The 20,545-nt window shown below is 48.6% G+C and overlaps 2 protein-coding genes across 11 annotated transcripts in view; both read right to left on the reverse strand.

Annotated features, from left to right (window-relative positions):
- Positions 1 to 295: 295 nt before the first annotated feature.
- On the reverse strand, positions 296 to 12,011 carry Neil2 (nei like 2 (E. coli)). 7 transcript variants are annotated; one of them, XM_006519199.4, is made up of 5 exons: positions 11,464 to 12,011; positions 9,562 to 9,715; positions 6,298 to 6,638; positions 3,895 to 4,091; positions 296 to 1,421 (listed from the first exon to the last, which is right to left on the reverse strand). In XM_006519199.4, the coding sequence occupies exons 2-5, from the start codon at positions 9,697 to 9,699 to the stop codon at positions 1,108 to 1,110; spliced, it is 990 nt and encodes a 329-aa protein (XP_006519262.1). In that variant the 5' UTR covers positions 9,700 to 9,715; positions 11,464 to 12,011; the 3' UTR covers positions 296 to 1,107. The 7 variants fall into 7 exon arrangements, with proteins under 7 accessions (XP_006519262.1, XP_011243411.1, XP_011243410.1 ...); XM_011245109.3 differs by lacking the exon at positions 9,562 to 9,715 and adding an exon at positions 9,316 to 9,542 and having other exon boundaries at positions 11,464 to 12,010; XM_011245108.3 differs by lacking the exon at positions 9,562 to 9,715 and adding an exon at positions 9,316 to 9,542 and having other exon boundaries at positions 11,281 to 12,010.
- A 4,759-nt stretch (positions 12,012 to 16,770) lies between these two features.
- Gata4 (GATA binding protein 4) overlaps positions 16,771 to 20,545 on the reverse strand; it is a 72,799-nt gene continuing 69,024 nt past the window's right edge. For 2 of the 4 annotated variants that reach the window (NM_008092.4, NM_001310610.1), the window contains exons 6-7: positions 19,335 to 19,489; positions 16,771 to 18,408 (exon numbers count right to left, since the gene is read on the reverse strand). In NM_008092.4, the coding sequence (NP_032118.2) occupies positions 18,232 to 18,408; positions 19,335 to 19,489 (332 nt within the window). In that variant the 3' untranslated portion in view covers positions 16,771 to 18,231. The remainder of the gene's footprint in view (positions 18,409 to 19,334; positions 19,490 to 20,545) is intronic. The other 2 variants (XM_011244956.3, XM_011244957.3) reach the window with 1 other exon arrangement.

The following is a 20,545-nucleotide window of genomic DNA, read 5'->3' on the forward strand; positions in this document are numbered from 1 at the left end:
TTTCCCAGCAAGGAAAGTAAGGGACCGTGAGCTATTTCAATGTCTCTCAAAAATCACACCATCTGCCAGCGGAGGGCAACAGAAGCCAAGTTCTCCAAGTTCTCCAAGCAGAGGGCAGGTTTTACTTCCTTCCTGTCCTGCTCCTAAGTGGATTTCTCAAGCCTACCCTGCAAGGCCACTGTCACCACAGCTGAGTGCTGGATGCAGCTCAGTGGTACAGTCCTTGCTTAGCGCAAGTGAAGCCCCAAGTTCTATCTCTGCACCACGACACAGAAAAAACAAACAAAACACCACCTTTGCCTAACGAAGACCACAGAAAATACCACACCGTTTTATTTTCATTTGCTACTCCAGTTCCATAAAGCTGTTACTAACAACCTGAAAGATTGCTTCTTTACATCCCCAGACACGCAAATTCTTCAAACATCAACAGTCAACAAATGCCCAACTTGAGGGGTAAAATAATAGCCAGCTTTTCTCAGACCCTGGACACACCTCCCTGTCCATCCTGGGGTCTCCAGCCACTGGGAGGGCACCAGGTAGGCTGATTAGCACTACCTTCCTGAAGCTTTGCCCTCATCCTTGATCCCTCTATATAAAAGAAGAAAGAAATTAGAGGGCCTCAAAATCAACCAGTTCTCAAAACACTGCATAAGCAACCTAGCCTGGGATTATAGTATCCCCCAGCTGTTCACTCTGCTGGCCCCACCCCCACCCCACCCCCAGCTGTCTCCTCCAGCTGTTCACTCTGCTGGCCCCACCCCCAGCTGTCTCCTCCAGCTGTTCCCCCCCCCCCCCAGAAGCTGCACACCACCAGTCATGCTCTTTTCAGACTCACGGCTGCTCCGGGCAGTTTTTCCCCAGTCCACTGTCAGGGTTTTGACAGCATGGTGGGATTACATAGAATTAACTAGAAAAGGAAAGCACCTATCAACCACTATGAAAGCTGCAGTTGAGGCATAATCCTACGGATGAATGTCAGCAATACTGACTCTCCTGAACTTCCTTACCCTGATCTGTAATGCTATCCCTGCCTACACCCTTCTTTCAGGACACACAGCACCTGGATCTCCAAGGCTACAAGCCCCACGGCAAAGGCCACATGTTTTAGGAGGACGGGAGATTCTGGGGCCCCTTGGAGGACAGCTGGGGCTGGCATTGAGGGCACCACCAGGTGAGCCTCTGGAGCCCATCTGGGGGCCCAAATGTCTCCTTCATGACCTGGTGACCAGAAGGACATTGTTCCTTCTGGTAGATCTGTGTGTGCCGTTCCTTGCCTTGGAATTTGTCCCGAAGCCAGTCCTTACTGAACTCCACCACGTGATCCACGAGGGCCTCCCGAGAGGAAGAACTCAGGCATGAACCGAGAGAGAGGGGATGGATCCTTGCTCTGTACAAGGCTTCATTCTTTATGATGTTCCCTGAAAACAAAGGGAGACGTGAGGGGAGGAAAGCCTCAAACTTGCTATGTAGCCTAGGCTAAACTGCTGAGCCCCCCCCCCCCACCTTGTCTTCTAAGTGTTGAGCTCACTAGCTCACAATCTGTCTCAGGTGATGATGAGTTCAGTCCATCTTGCTGGTTACTGAGCAATGGCCTTGCTAAGCGGAGGAGAGTAAGTTCAATGGTACATGGGGGCCACAGTCTAAACAGTTGACGTTTCCCCAAGAGTTTCATAATCTCACTGCGGTTACAGCTGAGGCCTACCTGGACTCATCTCAGCTTCGCTGCTCACCAGCGAGGTGCCCTTTGCTTTAGTTTCCTCATCTGAAGAAAAGGGAAAGCTAACAAGTGATTATCCCATGGAACAGCATAAGGGCAGGACTGTGCCCGAGTCCCTGGAGTTATTGACTCACACTGGCTCTCACCAGTATCATTGTGTAGTCAGGTCTCTGCGCACATCCAAAAGCCACTGCTGGAAACCTTGTTCATCCTTCTGGCACAGAAACAGACTCCACTGGTTCTCCCATGAGAGCACAGCACTTTCACATCTTTTCAGCATGAACTATACTCACGGCAGGCAAGTCACACTTTGTATATGCACACAGCTTTGCCAATAGCAACTGCTTTAACAGCCAGTTGTGGTGCCCCTTATTGCTCTCCTGTGGGCAGAAAATAACCCTCCCCGTACTAAGAACTATAGCATTCCCTGTCTCAGCTGGAAATGCTCACAGTTTCACTAATCTATTCTCCAGAGCAGAGACCTGCTTCTTTCTCTTGGCTTCTAAGAGCCTGGAGCTGACCTGATACCTGACTCTGCTTCGATATCAGAAGCCCCAGTGCCCAAGAGCAGTACCTATTAGTGGGCATTCTCCTCCCTCTCTTCCAATGGCCTGCAGGACAACCATTCCCAGCATGACTTAACCCAGAACCTTCTAGATGCTCTGTAGGCTTTAGAGTGTGCCAGGTACACAACGTGATCCCTCTGTCAGGAGGTCATACTGATATCACATCAGAAGGCCTGTGACAGTCCTATCATGTCAGAACATGGTCCAAGAATGGAATCATTCGAGGACAATTCTGAGTGCTTGTGAGAAAACTCCAAGAAAACCAGACAAGAGTCTTGTGACCTCAGTTTCTTCAAAACGTGGTATTATTCTTGGAATATGTTTTCATGCTCTTCCCAGGTATATCAGATAGGGGAGAGTTTACTTTGTTGTTCACACAACTGGCTGTTATGTATTAATAGATTTGTGGGTTTTTTTTTTATTTTTGGTTTTGGTTTTGGTTTTTTCGAGACAGGGTTTCTCTGTGTAGCCCTAGCTATCCTGGAACTCACTCCCTTAGACCAGGCTGGCCTTGAACTCAGAAATCCACCTGCTTCTGCCTCCCAAGTGCTGAGATTAAAGGCGTGCTCCACCACCACCAGGCTGTATATATAGATCTGTGATGGCTATTCCTAGTTATCAACTTGACCACATCTGGGATTACTACAATCCAGAAATGGAGGGCACACTTGTGATCTTGAGCCTGGAAGATACAGGTTTCTGACCTGGATCTCAACATGGAGATCTTAAGGCATAGTGGCCATTAAAAAGCTTAAGCAAGGTAGCAAGGTAGTACACATCTTTAAACCCAGGAGATTTAGGAATAACAGATCTCTGAGATCAAGGTCAGCCAGGAACAAAGTAAATTCCAGATTCAGGCATGGTGATACACATCTTTAATCTGGGCCACACCTTCTGCTGGAGGCCTATAAAGGACATTGGAAGAAGGAAGATTCACTCTTTTTCACCTGCTTGCACTTATTTGCCAGCACATCTGTTGGAACCTACTGTTTCAGGATTCTAGAAGACCAGCTGAAGCAACTAGTCTGTGAGACTGAGAAACTACTAGATTTTTGGACTTCCCATTCACAGCTGCCCATTGTTGGGTTAGTTAGACTACAGACTGTAAATCATTACAATAAATTCCCCTTAATATGTAGAGACATTCCATAATTTCTGTGACTCTAGAGAACTCTGACTAATACAATATCTTTATGGAAAAACGTGTTTTGCCACATGTAGCTTGTCCTTATGATTGTATACAGACTGAACTCATGAGAGCTTTATTCAGGTGACCATTCTCTTAACTCTCAGAGTATAAATTGTCTGATGCTTTGAATAAAGTTGGCTATTGCATGAAACTTTCATCTTCCTCATTTATCAGGTCCATTTCCCAGGTCCCACTGCCTCTAGAGCAGAAAACACTATCTTGTTGTGAATATTACACCACAGAAAGAAGTGAGGATCTTCTTAAACTAACCCGAGTCTAAGATCAAGGGATAAACCAACCTTAAAACCAACAGTGTTGGCACAACTGGGATAGTAGTCCTTAAGTCTTGCCTGCCCTACAGATGAGTCACTATACCATTAATCAACTCCGTGGGGCTCCTCCCATCACACAGGTCATACCTAATCCTGAGAAGTATCTCTGGTCCAAGAGTGTGTAGCACACAGGCTGAGCCTGGCTTAGAGCTTCCAAGGCTTGTCCTCGATGGAACTTTTCAGACAATATGTCACAGGTGGGCTCAATCACTGGGGGAGGGCTCCATGACATCTGGCAGTTATAAAATACCAGGAAGCCACCACCACTAAAATGGAGTACCAGCCTGAGGAGACAGAAGAGATCATACATATAGTGTTCTCACACATAATGAGATCATACATTACAACCACCACTGTGTGGTCAACGCATATATTCATAAACAGTCCTCTGTAGAGTCAGTCCATAAGTATATATAGTTACCACAACATAATCTACTCACACATGCAACTATCAATGTACATCACCATATAATTATTGCTATATAACCATGTCACATGTGTGTATAGTGACTGCTATGTGGGTCACATTTACACACAGTTACTTGTCCCATATGCCGTCAGGTCAGCTGCACATTATGTTTCTATACTAGTCTGGATCAAACTGAGAAATTAAGGTCCTATGATCAGAATCATAAATACCTCAGGGCCAAGAGGTAGTAAGTAAAATATGAATATACATTGCTTTCTAATACATTGCAGCAATCCATGCTGATAATGAAAAGCTGAAAATCTGAATCCAGAAGGTTAGTGGGACCAGAGCTGGGAGTTGGGGGGAGGGGAGGAGCTCATTATGGAGAAGATGAAGAAATGGCGGCAAAGAGCATCATTTCCAGTTTCAAGCCAGATTAACTAACTCCTGCATGTATGTGCCCCTAAGCAAAGAAAAGACATATAACACACTTCAGTAAGAAAATAATGGGATTCATTCTAGGGATAGCTTATCCAACCAGAGCTACCCCTACACTGGAAGCTGCAAAACCGGAGTCCGTGTCTGACCTAGTTAGTGTTCTCGGGAAGGGCAGAGACAACCTCGGGAAGCTAGGAGGTAGGTACATGCCCGTAATCCCAGTGTGCAGAGAGGCTGACAGGAGGCTTATGAATTTGAGACTAGCTTAGGCTAGTCAAGAATAATGCAGCAATGTTTCTTGCTTTCTTTTCTTTTTGTTTTTAATTGTCAGAGTTGGCAAGATGGCTCAGAGGAAGCAGGCACTTGCCATCAACTTTGACAACTTGACTGTGATCTCCAGGACCCATAGAACCAACTGCTGAAAGTCGTCCTCTAAATCTCAACACGTGTGCTGGGGCATATGCAGCATGTGCATGAATGCATGGGAGGGTACGCACGCGCGCTCTCTCTCACACACTCACACACACACAGTATAAGGGAGAGTACTCGCGTGCTCTCTCTCTCTCACACACACACTCACACACACACACAGTATAAATAAATAAGTCAATAAATACATAAATACATGTAATAAAAATTTCTCTTTCAAGGACTGGAGGTGAGGCTCAGAGGTCTCGCACAATACCACAGAAGAACCCATCACACTTATACATACTGTGTGTCTCAGTAGAAGGTGGATCCTTTGCTACAAGGGAAATTCAGAAGTGACCACTGACTACACAAAACTTAGTAACTCCGAATGTCAAAATGCTTTACAAACACACTCAGGGATACACACTGGCCTGGAGACAATTCTGACAACGCACATTATCAAACTTAATAGCCCAAAGCTTAAAGACTGCAGCGTGAGGCTGTCCAGACGTCCTAAGTTTGCCATGAAACCTTAACCTGAGTTTGATCTCCACAATCCACAGTAAGAGAAGAGAATCAACTCCCGAAAGTTGTCCTCTGAGCTCCACATGCACACTGAGGTACACACACTCATGCAATGATAACAAAATAGAACATGTTCACTGCTGGCATGTACGTAAACAGCCCAATGCCAGCCACTGGGCAAAGCCAGTCATTAGAATGTGCATTGCTGCTAACTCCCCAGGATCCCAGAGTGAACCTGACCAAACTCCATGCTGGTTGGTATGTAATTAAAGCTTGATTCAAATTTGAAAAGAAAAAAAAAAAAAGGCATAATCTTCCGGGGCGATTGGGAACTGTCCTTTAAGGAAGGAATACTACACACACGCAGAGCTTTATGCACCAAATTATTTCCCTCAATGTTCACAAATTAAATAACTGGGAAAACTATAACCCTAAATTCAGAGCACTGGAGTCTAGAGATGCCTTTCTTCCGAGAGAGCTCATCCCCTAGTACCACGTTGGCTGGGAACCCATCCTCTCCTCTCCAGGACCTAAGCAGATGCAATCATCTGGATACAGGTCCGGTTCTTAGGGGTGAATGTGCACCCTTTTTGCCTAGCAAGACCTGGACATCCCCAAGTGTGGCTGCTCAGCCATGCCTTGCCACAGAGGGGGCCTCATAAACGTGATAGACCCCACTAGGACCCCTGCACATGTCACACCATTACCTGGGCACTGGGTCTCTCCAGTCACCTTTTTTGTTAGCTTTCTTTGCTCTGGAGAAGTCATTCACCCAGATACTGCCAAATAAACCAAACCTGACCTCCAGCCACCTCTGGGCATCTGCTGAGGGGATCTTCCCAAGATTATATGTTTCAGCAGATCTACTGGGAACAGGCTCCCCAGATCCAGAGGGACCTGCAGAGGGTTCCTGAGCACTGGGACCCAAGGCCAGCTCTCGGTCCACAGCCTCTTTCTGCCACATTCCCTGTATAGGCTGTGGGCTGCTGTTGAGTGGCTCCATCTCCTCATCTGGATCAAACCGAAGGAATAATTTTTTTCCATGCACCTGTGAAAAACAAAAACAGAAACAAACAGAACACATATTGACCCTAAGAGACCTTCACAGGGGCAAAACTTCACAAACTGCTAGCTGCCAACAGTCTGTTCCTTTCCCTCTCCCAGAGCTTCCCTGGGACAGAGGGTTTCTCTGTATCCTTTGCCCCCCTTCATCCTTTGCTGGGACAAAAGTCCCAGAGGTGTGAGCAGCAGGTGCATGGCCTTGCAAATGCCTGAATGCAGCCGCAGGAGATGGATTAATGATGAGCTAGGCCAGACAGCAAGGCCACCCAGAACAACCTAGGAGAGATGTTCCCAAAGATTTCAGGAACACACCTGTACTGGTTTTGTGGGTCAACTTGACACAAGCTGGAGTTATCACAGAGAAAGGAGCCTCCCTTGAGGAAATGCCTCCATGAGATCCAGCTGCCAGGCATTTTCTCAATTAGTTGGATCAAGGATGGGAGGGCCCATTGCTGGTGGTGCCATCCCTGGGCTGGTAGTCCTGGGTTCTATAAGAGAACAAGCTGAGCAAGGCAGGGGAAACAAGCCATTAAGTAACATCCCTCCATGGCCTCTGCATCAGCTCCTGCTTCCTGACCTGCTTGCGTTCCAGTCCTAACTTCCTTTAGTGATTAAAAGCAATGTGGAAATGTAAGCTGAATAAACCCTTTCCTCCCCAACTTGCTTCTTGGTCATGATGTTTGTGCAAGAATAGAAACCCTGACTAAGACAAATTGGAACCAGCATAGTGGTGTATCCCTGTGACAACCTGACCATGTTTTGGGGAGGACTGTGGAAGGACTTTGGAACTTTGAGCTAGAAGAGCTACTGGGATGCTAAGAACTCTGTGGGATGTTCTGTAGGAGCTTAGAAGACAATGTTGAGAACAGTACAGATGATGGAGGCCTGGCTTGTGAAATTTCAGAGGGAAGATTAAAGACTCTTATCAGAGCTGTTGCTATTTTGATTGTGAAGATTCTGTGGTTCGGGTTAGCTGGGGCTGAAGAATCAGCTGTGATTAACAAGATACCAGAACTACTAAAGTGAAACCTTTGCATTGCTGGGACTACTGACGCTGGGTAGCTGGAGCTAAGAAATTACTGGTGATTAAGAAGAGACTAGCTTAGCCGGGCGTGGTGACGCACGCCTTTAGTCCCAGCACTCTGGAGGCAGAGGCAGGCGGATATCTGAGTTCAAGGCCAGCCTAGTCTACAAAGTGAGTTCTAGGACAGCCAGGGCTATACAGAGAAACCCTGTCTCAAAATAAAGAAAGAGAGAGAGAGAGAGAGAGAGAGAGAGAGAGAGAGAGAGAGAGAGAGAGAGAGAGGAGACTAGCATCATCGAGGTGAAATCTTCTGGGAAGTGTTTTCTGAGAGGACAGAGACTGTGTTCCAGAGATAGCCAAGGTTGTACCTCGTGCTGCAGCACGAGGACTTGGTAATGTGTAAAAGTCACCCAGGTGGTACTAGTTTTGAAGGCATGAAGGGGTCCTGCTGAGCAGCCGAGGCTCGGCACTGTGAGAGGCCACGGAAGGCCATTGGTACAGGTGCAACCTCAGTTACAATGATGGCTCAGGACTTGAAAGGGTCATAAAAAGGAGTTGAGGCTTGGCACCATGAAGAGAGCTTATGAGAGGCTATTGATGAAGTCTGGTTTCAGTGGAAGACAGCAGTTATTTTGGAGATGCCAGTACCATGAGATGACCACTAAGAACAGCAGCAGCAGTGGAGTGCAGGCAGCTGGAGCCTACAAGACAAGCTGTGTGCTACAAGGGCCAGAGCTGGAGAAGTGACCCAAGTCCTTGGAGGAGCCCAGAAGATTGTGAGTGGTTCCCAGACATTGGACAGTTTGATTTTGATTTTGATTGTGACTGTGCCCTGATATTTTTCTCTCTTGAAGGAAGAAAGGATTTTATTGGAGCCCACACTTAAGAGGCTTTGAATTTTAAAAAATATTGGATATTTTAAAGGGATTGAAATTTTAATATGTAAGAATTTGTAAAGACTGTGGGACTTTTAAAGTCATTTAGATCTTGGGGATGAATAAGAAAGTAAGGGTTGGCCGGGCAGTGGTGGTGCACGCCTTTACCCATCTACAGTCAGATCACACAGCTAAGCAGAAGCAGCAGCAGCAGCAGAGACCACACATCACTGTCCAGAATTCACCCCACATCTCCTCCATGCAGATCCTCATAGCTAAGCAGGAATACCAGAGTACAGCCAGTCCTGCCCGGTTCCTGTCTCCCCACTCAACGTGAAAGACGGGCTTAGCAATAAGGATGCAACAGGAGGAAGTAGAGGTTATCCCAGAAGGACAGAGGACTCATCTCTCAGCCAGTGTAAAGCAGGCAAGGCAGGACAGGATGGCACAGTGGCATCTGAAGAGAGACTAAAATTACCATGGTAAACTGAAGAGATGGGAGTGGTAACAGAATTGAAGAACAACAGAACAATGTGCCCAAGCAGGGGAAACATGGCCACACCCTGGGTAAGCATTAACTAGGCTGCAGGCAACTAGTGCGAGCAAAGAACAACTTGGGGCAGGGGTCGGTCCACGGGAGTCCCTGAGTGCCCTGGAGGAATTCTCCCACTCGGGACGAGGTCTGAATTCAGATCCTTGACAGTGTCCAGCCCTTACGTCACAGCTGGCTTACGGGGACCCGGGGCACCGCATCGAAGACGCACATAAGTCAAAAGAGTTCTTCTGATCCTGCGTGGGGTCATCAGGTCCATCCTTTTCAGACATTCTTCACAGCCCCCAGTCCATTGTGACAGGATATGTCACACCAAGAGCAAGGCCACATGCAGTCCTAGCGTGGCTGTCCAATGCTTAAAGAAAGGATACCACTAGCCATCTTCAAGGCTACATGTCTCCAGGGGAGGTGGGGTGAACCAGCACAGCTGTGTGAGACCTGGGGAAGCAAGACTCACCTGAGCATCCTGGAGCCACAGAGACTGAAAGGCGGCAGGGTGGAGCTTCTTACTGCTGCCCCCCGTCTTGACCACCTTCTGGCCCACAAAGGGGGAGACAAGATGGTGAAACTTCCTCACAGATGGCCCTTCTGGCATCTCTGCCGGTAGAAAGCTACAAAGGAGACCCCTGACTTAGCCTGGCCTTCCCTTAGCCCAGCATGTCTGATGACCAGTGTGGCACCCCAAGGAGTGAGTTTGGGCCACCCACTTTAAGAATATAGATGCCAAAAACCAGCTGAACTGAGGTGTGGTGTGTGTGTGTGTGTATGGGGGGGGAGGGTCAAACCTCAGAGAAGACTGAGCTGGGAAAGGGATAAGGGCTTCTCAGCAATGGTTTCTCTTCCTGGCCCCTCAGCCTTAACCACACAGCAAATACTAATCACTATAGTGTGCTAGATGTCACGTAGCAGGTACTGTCTACTTCGAAGGTGCTGCCACCTCAGTGGTCAGCCACTCCTTGTTTGGTTGGTTAAGACAGAGTCTTGCTACTCCATAGCTCTAGGTGAGCTGAAACTACGTAGTCCTAGCTGTCCTCAAACGTTCATTCCAACTCTCTTCTGACTGATCCATACTTGGATCTGGCTCTCTCGGGACCACCTCAGGTAAAGGAGATCGGAACTAGTTATGTGATCTCTAGAAATGGTTCTCTATCTGTAACCACAGTGCTGGCAGAACTCGGAAGCATGACAAGTAGACAGCAGCCAGGCAGGTCTACACGTCACCCCTCCCCTCTCTGTCCTCAACCATCCAAAGTCACCGGGAGCCACCAGGATGAGATCGCCTGGGTAGCCTACACCCAGACTTTACTGAGCAGGCGTTGTCCTCCCATCCCCCACTCAAAGCTCTACCTAACCTCACCCGCCACTTACCAACACCACGCTCATAAATTGAGGTAAAAATCAACAAAGGCATACAGCGGGTAGTTATTATTGCAGTGTTTCTAAAAGCCAGGGTGGCTGTTAAGCCTCACTCTGTAGCCCAGGCTGGTCTTGAACTCTGAACAATCCTTCTGCCTCAGTCTCCCAAGTGTGAGCCATATACAACTTCCTCCCTACTAAGACATTTAAAATATACTTTAATCGAAGAATCAGGATGCCCCAGACATCCTGAAAATTCTCGTAGCTTCATAAATAACACAATCAATTATGCGATTTTTCTTTCTATCTTGAGACAGGTTTGCCTATATTTCAAATGCCAAGCTGGCCTAGAGGCCACTGTGTATGAGTGGTCTCCAGCACATCACAACCCCTGGTTTATGCTCAAACCCAGGGCATCTTGCAAGCATCCCTTTACCAACTGGGCTACGGCCTCAACGATGCTTAACTAAATTCATTTGCGCTTAGATTCCCATTCACACACTCGGAAATGTGGTAACAGTTCACCTACTCTGACCTTCAGGGAAAGCTGCCGGGCTGGAAGCCAGCTTGCCAGGCACTGGTACCCTAACCACCTCTAAGTTCAGTCTTCCTGGCTACCGGCAGAGAAAGTTCTGGAAAATACCGCCAGTATGATGCAGCATGCAGCCCTAATCTTAAATCTCTCCGGCAAGCCTTTAATCCCTCAAGGCCAGCCACACAACTACACAGAGGCCCTGTCTCAAAACAGACAAACAACTCTCCGCCCCTAGGTATGGTTTGATGGACAGGAAAAGAATGGGAAGAGCTGATGAGAGAGAACCTTGGGCTTCGTCGCTAGGGTGAGGTGGCCAGGCTGCGCAGGACGTGGTCCCTTTTCTCCAGGAGCCAGGAGAAAGTCTTAGGCCACAGCGTTTCCTAACCCTTCCGAAGGGGGAGGGAACACATGAGGGTCACGAGGGCTCAGGGAGTCGGAAGGCAACGTGATCAACAAAAACAAACTTACAACCAGGCTGCGCATGTCCAGAAGAGACACTGCTTAATTTTTCTGTGAAAACAAGTGTTAACTACGTGCACGTGTGGGCTACAGAGGGCAGGGAGGAGGCTGACGCAGCCCCAGGTGGGTCCCGGGAAGATGTACGCTCCCAGCAGTCGCAGCAGGAGTCACCATCCACCTGCGCCTTCCAGACCAGGGCGGGGAGGACGAGTTCAGCCATTGGAGCGCACGGGGTCCGTAGCCCGGTAGCTGGGGTTCCGCTGGCTCCTCCCCGGAGGGGACCGGAAGCTACTTCCTGGACTCAAGGGCTCCTCCCCCGGGCCGAGCTGGTCTTGGAGGTGGGTGGGGAGCTGCGGATTCCTCTCCTGTTAGATGCTGAAGGTGGGGTACATCCCTGATGAGGAGCTTCAGGTTTCTTCCCTGGAGGCGCTGCAGGTGGGGGTTCACTTCGGGATGGGTGATGGAGGCATCTCTACTTGGGCTCCCCCTGCAAGTAGGAGGGATGTTGCGGTCTCCTTCCCGGGGTGACCACTGGAGGCTCATCTCTCTGTCTCCCCACCCCTACCATCGCCCCCTCCCTCTCCCCTCCTGAAACCACCACCGTGATTCAAGCTCTTTCTCTGGGAAATAACTCTGGGAGCACCTTCGCCTACCCTCCAGAGTCACCATACCTCTGAGTTATCCCTCCCCATCTCAAGTCTCCCCGTTTCCTCTCCCAGGCTTGCCTGGGAAAGAGTGGACTGGTACTGAGAATAGGCAAGCGCTCAGAATCCAAAGGTCTTGAGTGGCTCAGGCCAAGGCAGACATTTCAGTTTCTCCACACCCTTCGCGAAGGTTTTTTTGTATGGGTTTTGTATTTTTGAGACAAAGCCTGGCTAGTCCTGAACTCGTGCATGAACCGACAAAGTTAGTTCCTTTAGTACTGGGATTTTTAAACACGGCTAGCACACCTGGCCTGTAACACTTTTAAAGAGTGAGATTTATTTACTTTTGCTTTGTATTATTTTAATCATCTTTGAGTTTATACTATACGCTTTTAAAACGTTGTGTATTGAAGTGTTTTCTTAAGAGATTAAAGATGATACCAGGTTATTCAAAAAATAGGTCGCCAAGAACGGTTGGAGCCAGCACTGTACAGGATGTCAAGAGACCTTTGGTGAACTCCGTGGCCTTCGGAAGTGGCTAAGGTGTCAGTCTCTGAACTTGGCCGGCATGGGGGAGACAGCCCTGCTTCAAGGAGGGGTTCAGCTAGCCTTCTACCATATCGCTGACTGTAGGGCAAGAATAGGAAGTAAGGAGAGGAGGCCTCTAGTATCTCAGAGGTACAAAGCTCCCCTCAAGGCAGAGGGTGAGCTTGAAGGTGCGACATTTGCAGGAGGGGGTCCCTTCTTTTTGTGTATATAAGGACCGGGGCATGTGTTCCCACTTTCGGTATCTGGCATCTTGGGAGACTCACATCTTCTGCAGGATACAGTATGTCCCTGTGGCAGCTTTCACACACACACACTCCTACCTACCTATAAGCCATATCCTAAAGATAAGCCTTGCCTTATCTGGTGGAATTGGAGCTGTGCACCTAAGAGATCTCTTCTGAGCCCAAGGGACTTTGCAGCTGAGAAAAACCAACAGCTCACAGTTTGCTGCTGTCACTTATAATCACAAGTACAGTTTACTGAACACACACCTTGTGCAAGTCACCATGGAAAGTCTTTAACCAGTCTGACTGCTTCATTAGCTGTGAGAAAACAGTATCTAAATCCGGTCTTTAAATGGAACATCTGTGTCATGGTGTTACAGACATAAAGCCACACTCTGTAAACCCTGATACGTATATGAGTCACCCAGAAACGCTTAAGTGTAGGTTATGAGAAATCTGTCACAGGACCAGAGATGTGCCTTTCTGGCACTGATGCTGCTTGTATATTTATTAAAAGACCACACTCTGGCTTGGAGAATGGATCTAAGAAGTCACATTTGTTGAGGGAATGCTTGAGATATTAGTTAGGAAACATTCACAAGCTAAGGATTGTTCAACTCAGGCTGTGCAGGGGCTCCACAGATAGTAAGGTTCTTATTCCACGGGAGTGGAATTCTGGAATCCAAAAGACAGGTTTTACATCTTGGTTCCGTAGTACTTCTGTGATTTCCGACATGTGACTTGAAACCTGTACTTTTGTGTGCAAACCATGTTTGCAAAGACGTACAAATGTTTCCTTCAAGCTGGCTAAAGCTGTCAGTGTCTGGCAGCAGTAGTGCTCAATAAACACTAGTGCTTTTGAGTAGTAGAATTTGGTTGTGTGTTGATCTCAGATCAAGGGCTTGAAAACCCTGCTAACGGAGCTGAAAGGGGAGAAGCGAATGTCTGTGCCCCCACGTGGTGAATGCAAGAACTGCATGCACAGTGCTTCCTGGAGCTCTCCCTCGTCCTGTGGAGGGGCTCTGGAACCATAGGGAAGGTCACTGGATGGCAGCACTGGAGGATCTGGTCCTTCAGGTGACCTCTGAGGCCACTATGATCTGTGCTTCCTTTTTCATAACTTGGTTGTTCTCATTCAACTCTCCCAGGCTGGCCATGGGTGACCTTTGAGACAGTTCCCACATTCTTAGCAACTAGACCCCTAAACGCTCATAGAGTGTAGACTTGTACCTCCAGGAAGGGGATAGAGTGATTGTCAGAAATTATCCAGTATTCATTAAGCTACATAAGGCTTTCTTCAGGCTTCATTTGGCCCACCAAGCACTTGGGCACCCTAGACAGACTTGAATTGGCTAATCTAACAGACTTCCAAACCTAGACTATACCAGATTCTCAAAATAGGCTTTCTTATTAATTTATTTGAGGCAAGGTCTAGTGTAACTCAGGCTGGCCTTGAACTTGCGATCCTCCTGCTTCGAGAGTGCTGAGGTACCAGGCATGTACCACCACACCTGCTTTATACGGTGCTGGGGAATGAACCCAGGGTTTCCTGCATGCTTTACCAATTGAGGTACATCCCCAGCCTAAACCTTTCTCATCTAAGTTACTTATCTCAAGTGTTTGGTTATGGCAAAGGAAAGTTGACAACTGCAGTCAACATGCCAAGCTTTGGGGCCAAGACTTCCTCCTAATCGTCTTGCAGCCCCACATTCAGGGCATATTCGGTGATGAGAAACTTGTGGCCACTAACATCTATCCAACCAAACACAAGCACAGCTAAGCTGCCTCCTGCTCAGAAGCCAGGGCCAAGGCTTACCCAACTGCACAGCGACTTAAAACTGGGTTGCAGGAAGTTTCGTTCGTGCTGGTGGCATAACCATAATGCAGTGTGATTTCTTATGTACACTTGCCCATTGAAAAAGCCATTTATTCTAAGGACATCATTTTTCATCGCCCCTCACCCCAACCATGTTCTAACAAGGGAGTGTGTCTTTGCCGTTGTTGATAATGCACAGTGTCTGCCCCCAGGCCTGTCTCATCTTTTATAGTCTCTTGGATAAAGCAACTCAGGCTTCCTTAAGTGTTGATTGATTGATTGGGGGAGGCAACAAGTCTGCTGATCCAGGAGGATGAGTTACCTTAGTTGGAGGGAGGTACCAATTATGAGAATACACAAAAAGAGTTCTGAAACCCATTTCCAAAGAGAAGTAATGTAAATGTTTTAAGCAAAAATGCCCTAATCCAAAACCATGAACCTCTTCTGGCTAACAGTTTGGGATCTGTCTTCTTACTAGGACTCATCTTACCTGGCTGACAGTAGCTCTCAGTCTAATGGCTTTGGCTATTTTTTTTTTAAAGATTTATTTATTTTATGTAGGCGAGTACACTGTCACTGTCTTCAGATACCAGAAGAGGTCATTGGATCCCATTACAGATGGTTATGAGCCACCATGTGCTGGCTGGAAATTGAACTCAGGACCCCTGGAAGAGCAGTCAGTGCTCTTAAATGCTGAGCCATCTCTCAAGTCCCCAAGCTATTCTTCTTTTTTTTTCTTTTTTAAAAATTAGATATTTTCTTTATTTACACTTCAGATGTTATCCCCCTTCCTAGTTTCCCCTCTTCCCTCCCCCACCCCTGCTCCCCAACCCACCCACTTCTGCTTCCTGGCCCTGGCATTCCCCTATACTGGGGCATCGAATCTTCACAGGACCAAGGGCCTCTCCTCCCATTGCTGGCCGACTAGGTCATTCTCTGCTACATATGCAGCTGGAGCCATGAGTCCCACCATGTGTTTCATTTGTTTGGTGGTTTAGTCTCAGGAAGCTCTGGAGGTACTGGTTGTTTCATATTGTTGTTCCTCCTATAGGGCTGCAAACCCCTTCAGCTCCTTGGGTACTTTCTCTAGCTCCTTCATTGGGGACCTTGTGCTTTGTTCAATAGATGGCTATGAGCACCCACTTCTGTATTTGTCAGGCACTGGCAGAGCCTCTCAGGATACACCAAACTATTATTCTTTTGAGAGCTGAAAAGTTTTTCTTGGGTTACTTGAGCAGAGAGAGCACTTACCACACAAGCCTGAAGACCTGAGCTTGATCCCTGGAAGCTATAAAATGGTGGAAAAGAGAGAACGGACTCCCGGAAGTAGTTCTCTGACCTCCACTGGGGTCCTATGGCATGTGTGCCCATTAACACAATTAACTAAATAATTTTGAAAGGATTTTATAACATTTCCTGGTTTTACATAGAAAGGTGTGACTCTCCCTGTGTGTTATTACTACTGGGAAATGATCAGGGTGCCAAGAGATCTGAGGCCCTAGATGCCTGGTAGGTTTGACATAAGCCAAGTGAAAGGTAGGATGGTTTTGAAGGTGACGTGCAAGCCCTGCCAATACCACAGGGACCAAATGAGACACAGCCTTAGGACCAATGAGTGTGCCACACACGTACTTCTCAGATGAAGCAAATAGGCAGTCCTGTCACCTGAGGTGAAGCCAAAATAGATAAAGGGGACAAAGCTATGTCTTTGTCTCGCTGGAGTAGTTACCCCTTGGGGGCCACCATTCAGGATGTGTTCTAAACCAGTAGACAGGAGAGATCGAGGACCATCTAGTTAAATGGAGCCGAAAGCACTCGGGCAGATGCTCTAAAACTGTCCCCACTCACAGGGTGACTTCTGTGTGAGAAGGTGGGGACAGAGGAGCTTCAGCTAAGGCAGCAGCTGTCCTCTCCAGCAATCTGAACCCTATCCTAAGATCTTCCAGTGCCACCTCTCACCAGCCTCCACCACCAGTTCCCAGGTGCTAACTACCAAAACCATGAGGGGGAAACTGGGTAGAGGCAACCTGCACCATTTGGTCCACTAAAAAGGGCAAGAACACCAGGCCCGTTAGAAAAGACTTCGGAGGAAACAGGAATACAGATAAATTTATTAGTTAAATACTGATTTTACAGCCATTTCACCTTAAGACAATGTTAACGGGTTGTGGAGGAGGGGCAGGCATGGGGAAGGCGGCCTTGAGGGAGAAACAGCGAAAATGATTACAACAGAATCTTGGTTCGAAGCTATTCTCTGCTACGGCCAGTAAGGTTTAGGGGTGGGGCTGGGAATTTTGGGTAAAATAAAGTAATGCCACAGTTGGCTACAGCTCTGTGGGTGATGAGGACAAGGAAGAATCTCTGGGAGCCCCAGTAATGGTGGGAGATGGGAGGGAGGCCAATCCTAGGACAGCTGCTATCATGACTGTCCCGCCAGCCCTGGGGACATCTTCTCCCGTCTATCACCTTTGTCCTTTCACAAATTTCCTTTAGTTGTTTCTGCTTTGAATTTATTTTGCAAACAGTCTGTATTTTCTAGACAAAGGATCTGTGCTGGAGAAAGTCCCAGAGCCAGGTAACTGTCTGACTTAAGAGGGCTTGGCTTGGCAGGCTCGGGGCAAGCAAGCTAGAGTCCTGGGAACAGTATTGTGCTGTAGACACAACCTCCAGAGGGCCCTCCCCCACCCCCTGAGGTGCAGATGAGCCATAGTCACCAAGGCTGCTTTGGTAGCAGGTTTTGTTCCTCCTTGGAACCCCTGTGTGTGAAGGGGTGAAAAGGATGCTGGGATATAGCACCTAGTGGCATTAGCTGCACAACTGGGCTCTACTTTTGCAGAGGGTAGATGTTCAGGCTGGAGAGCAAGGGGTTTGATGTTCCTGGGAGAGGAAGGGAAGGCACCATGGCCAGGCTGCGATTTGATGAAGCTATTCTGTGTGATGGGTGATGTGCCTTCCCCTCACCTAATCTCCCCAGGAAGCATTCAGTAACATCTGCATTGAACCCAGCACTTTGGAGTCAGATCTGGTATGGGACATGCAGAGATGTGCCATGCCTCAAGCAAGGGGAGTGTTGGACAAGGGCAGGGCTTCTATGTCTAGTCTACAACAAGTAGACACCCTGCTCAGACTGTAGATGGTGTCTTGAAGCCTCCGCCCCTACAGCCACTCTAGGATCACAAAGAAAAACCCACCACCACAACTGGGTGGGGAGCTGGGGTGAAGGAGATTATGTGTCTGTCCTGGACAGGCAGGTGGAGAATAAGGAAGGAAGAAGTCTCTTGCCTCACTGTGCTGTGCTTGCAGCCAAGGTGGGCTTCTCTGTAAGAACGCAGGCTTTTCCAGTGCTCCACCTGGAAAGGTGTTTGAACAACCCGGAACACCCATATCCCTAAGTGATTGTCAACAACTTCAAGTTCTACCCAGTTGTTCTTCAGGAGTTGTTCCCAGACAAAGGGGCTGGCCAAGGGTGCCCCAGCCTTTTACTTTGCTGGCCCCCACGTCCCAAGTCCGAGCAGGAATTTGAAGAGGGAAGGGGGGGCGCTGATTACGCGGTGATTATGTCCCCATGACTGTCAGCCAGGACCAGGCTGTTCCAAGAGTCCTGCTTGGAGCTGGCCTGCGATGTCTGAGTGACAGGAGATGCATAGCCTTGTGGGGACAGCTTCAGAGCAGACAGCACTGGATGGATGGAGGGCCCGTGGCCGGACACAGTACTGAATGTCTGGAAGGCAGAGAGCACAGTGAGCCATAGGATGCTCCTGGAGATCCGAGGACCAGGGTTGGGGAGGGAATGAGGGAGTAAGACTAGCTGCTTCCCTAGGCCCTAGGGTCCAGCCGCAGAGGGTCTGTGTGCTTCCACGTTGGCTTCTGAGCACTGTAACCAGAGGTACAACCCAGGAGTTTTGTGCTGCTGTGCTTTCTCAGAAAGCTCTGGCAGCCACAGGAGACACTCTTATCACCACTCCCTGGTCAGATAGAGGTCTTCTGGGTCCAACTGAGGTCACCCGCTCCACCTGAAAGGGTTCTAGCACTCTCACTTCTGTGGAGCCAGGTTCTCTCTAGTTTACTCTGATGGTAGAATTCTCAACCATTGGGTGGCAGTGCTGGGAAAGGGAACCTGTGACTTCCTCATCCCCTAAAAGGCAGAGGAACAGAGGTGCCATCAGACCTGCAAGAGGGCACGGTCCCTTGTAGGGCCACTCGGAGGCTCTCGGGAACCTAGAGCTCATGAAAACAGCTTCCCACCCTCTGTGGTTCCCAAGTCTATGACATGCTCACACCGTCTTCCTGCCTCCTCCTCTGAAAATCCTTCAAGGCTAGGCTCAAAGCTCTGCAAGCTCTAGAGTCCAAATCTGCTTCCAACCCCAACACTCAAGACTGACTCAGGGAGCAGTTGTACTATCTGCCACATGCACCCCGGGTGCAGTCCCTGAGTCCTTCTCCTTGTTCCCAAAGGCCCCACCCAGCACAGGAAGGCGCTAAACCTTAAGCCTGTGATATTCTTTGTGTCTAAATCAGTGGAGCTGGACAAGAGGTACCAAGGGCTCAGAGGCTGGGCTGCTTGGAGGCCAATAGCTTAGGGCCAGTCTACAGCTCATTTCCCAAGGCAAGACTGGCTACTGGGATCAACTCCGTCCCCCTGCCCACCTGGGACATGGAGCTGCTGTGCCCATAGTGAGATGACAGCCCGGGCTCTGTCTTGATGGGGCGCATCTCTTCACTGCTGCTGCTGCTGCTAGTGGCATTGCTGGAGTTACCGCTGGAGGCACCACTGGAGGGAGGGAGGGTCTCACCAGCAGGACCTGCAAAGGAGGAGGCAGAGTCAGGAGACCCAGTCCAGCTACAGGGACAGAGGCCTTTTTTATACTTGCTGGGTTGGGGGGTGGAGCAGTTCTCAAAATAGGGCAGAAGCATCAAAATCCCAAGGAGACCATTTTACCTTCTTGTAAAAACCGCTGCAGCCCAGGCTGGTCACAAACTCACTGTGTAGGTAAGGATGCCACTGAACTGACATTCCTGCCTCCGCCTCCCAAGGGCTGGGTTTACAAGCCTCTGCCGCCATGCCCGGTTTATGGAATGCTGGGGGCTGAAGCCAGGACTTTGTGCATGCTAAGTAAGCACCCTACCCACCGAGCTGCATCACCAGCCTCAAGGGAACCTTTTCAAAAGTCTCTGATTCCCTCACGACCCTAGATCCAGGAGAGGCGATCCTGGAGACCACGTTGTATTTTGGGATTCTACACTCTTGATACTGCTTCTTAAATGCAAATACTATATATTGCAGGATACTGCCAGAGGGTTCTGGGACGCCAACTCATAATTAACTGTGTTAATTTCTCTGTAGTGAAGTGTGGATAGCCACACTGCTTGGGATGAGTCGAGATTAAAAATGCCCTGTGCTCTCCAGAACAGATTCTGCTATGGAATTTACTTTTCTGGATTTCCACTTAGGGGTTGAGGGCTACTCCACTGAACCCAGTGCCTGTTCTTCCTGTGCCTGCCACACAGGATGAGGGAGGTTACCCAGGGGCTCTGCTGTAGTCACAGTCTGGGAGGCAGAAAGAGGCAGGACCCTGGGGGTGGGGGAGGTGGGGGAGGAGGTTCAGGTAGGAAATACGTCTCCCAGCAGCTCCAGCTGAATTTAGGAAACCGGAATGATGGCCATGCCTTTGGTAGTATCAATGGGCAACTTGGTGAGTCTGTCTGTCTGCAGTGAGAAGTGAACTGTCCATCTTAGTAGCCAGTTCAGTTCCTCTGCAACTGAAGCCCGGCAAACTGTAATTTGGCAGTGTGCAGCAGAGAGGGCTCTGGGTAGGGGACATTAGTGACTTTCTTGATCTAGAAATTAAGAAGGCACT

This window comes from Mus musculus, chromosome 14 (genome assembly GCF_000001635.26).
Source record: "Mus musculus strain C57BL/6J chromosome 14, GRCm38.p6 C57BL/6J".
NCBI classification, from domain to species: Eukaryota; Metazoa; Chordata; class Mammalia; order Rodentia; family Muridae; genus Mus; species Mus musculus.

Bases quoted from the DNA above. Each gene is read 5' to 3' on its own strand.
- Neil2 (XM_006519199.4), bottom strand. From the start codon at position 9,699: ATGCCAGAAGGGCCATCTGTGAGGAAGTTTCACCATCTTGTCTCCCCC. The intron at 6,639-9,561 runs GTGAGTCTTGCT...TGTTTTTCACAG, and splicing joins TGTGGCTCCAGGATGCTCAG to GTGCATGGAAAAAAATTATT. The intron at 4,092-6,297 runs GTAATGGTGTGA...CTGTCTCCTCAG, and splicing joins TGGAGAGACCCAGTGCCCAG to GCTGGTACTCCATTTTAGTG.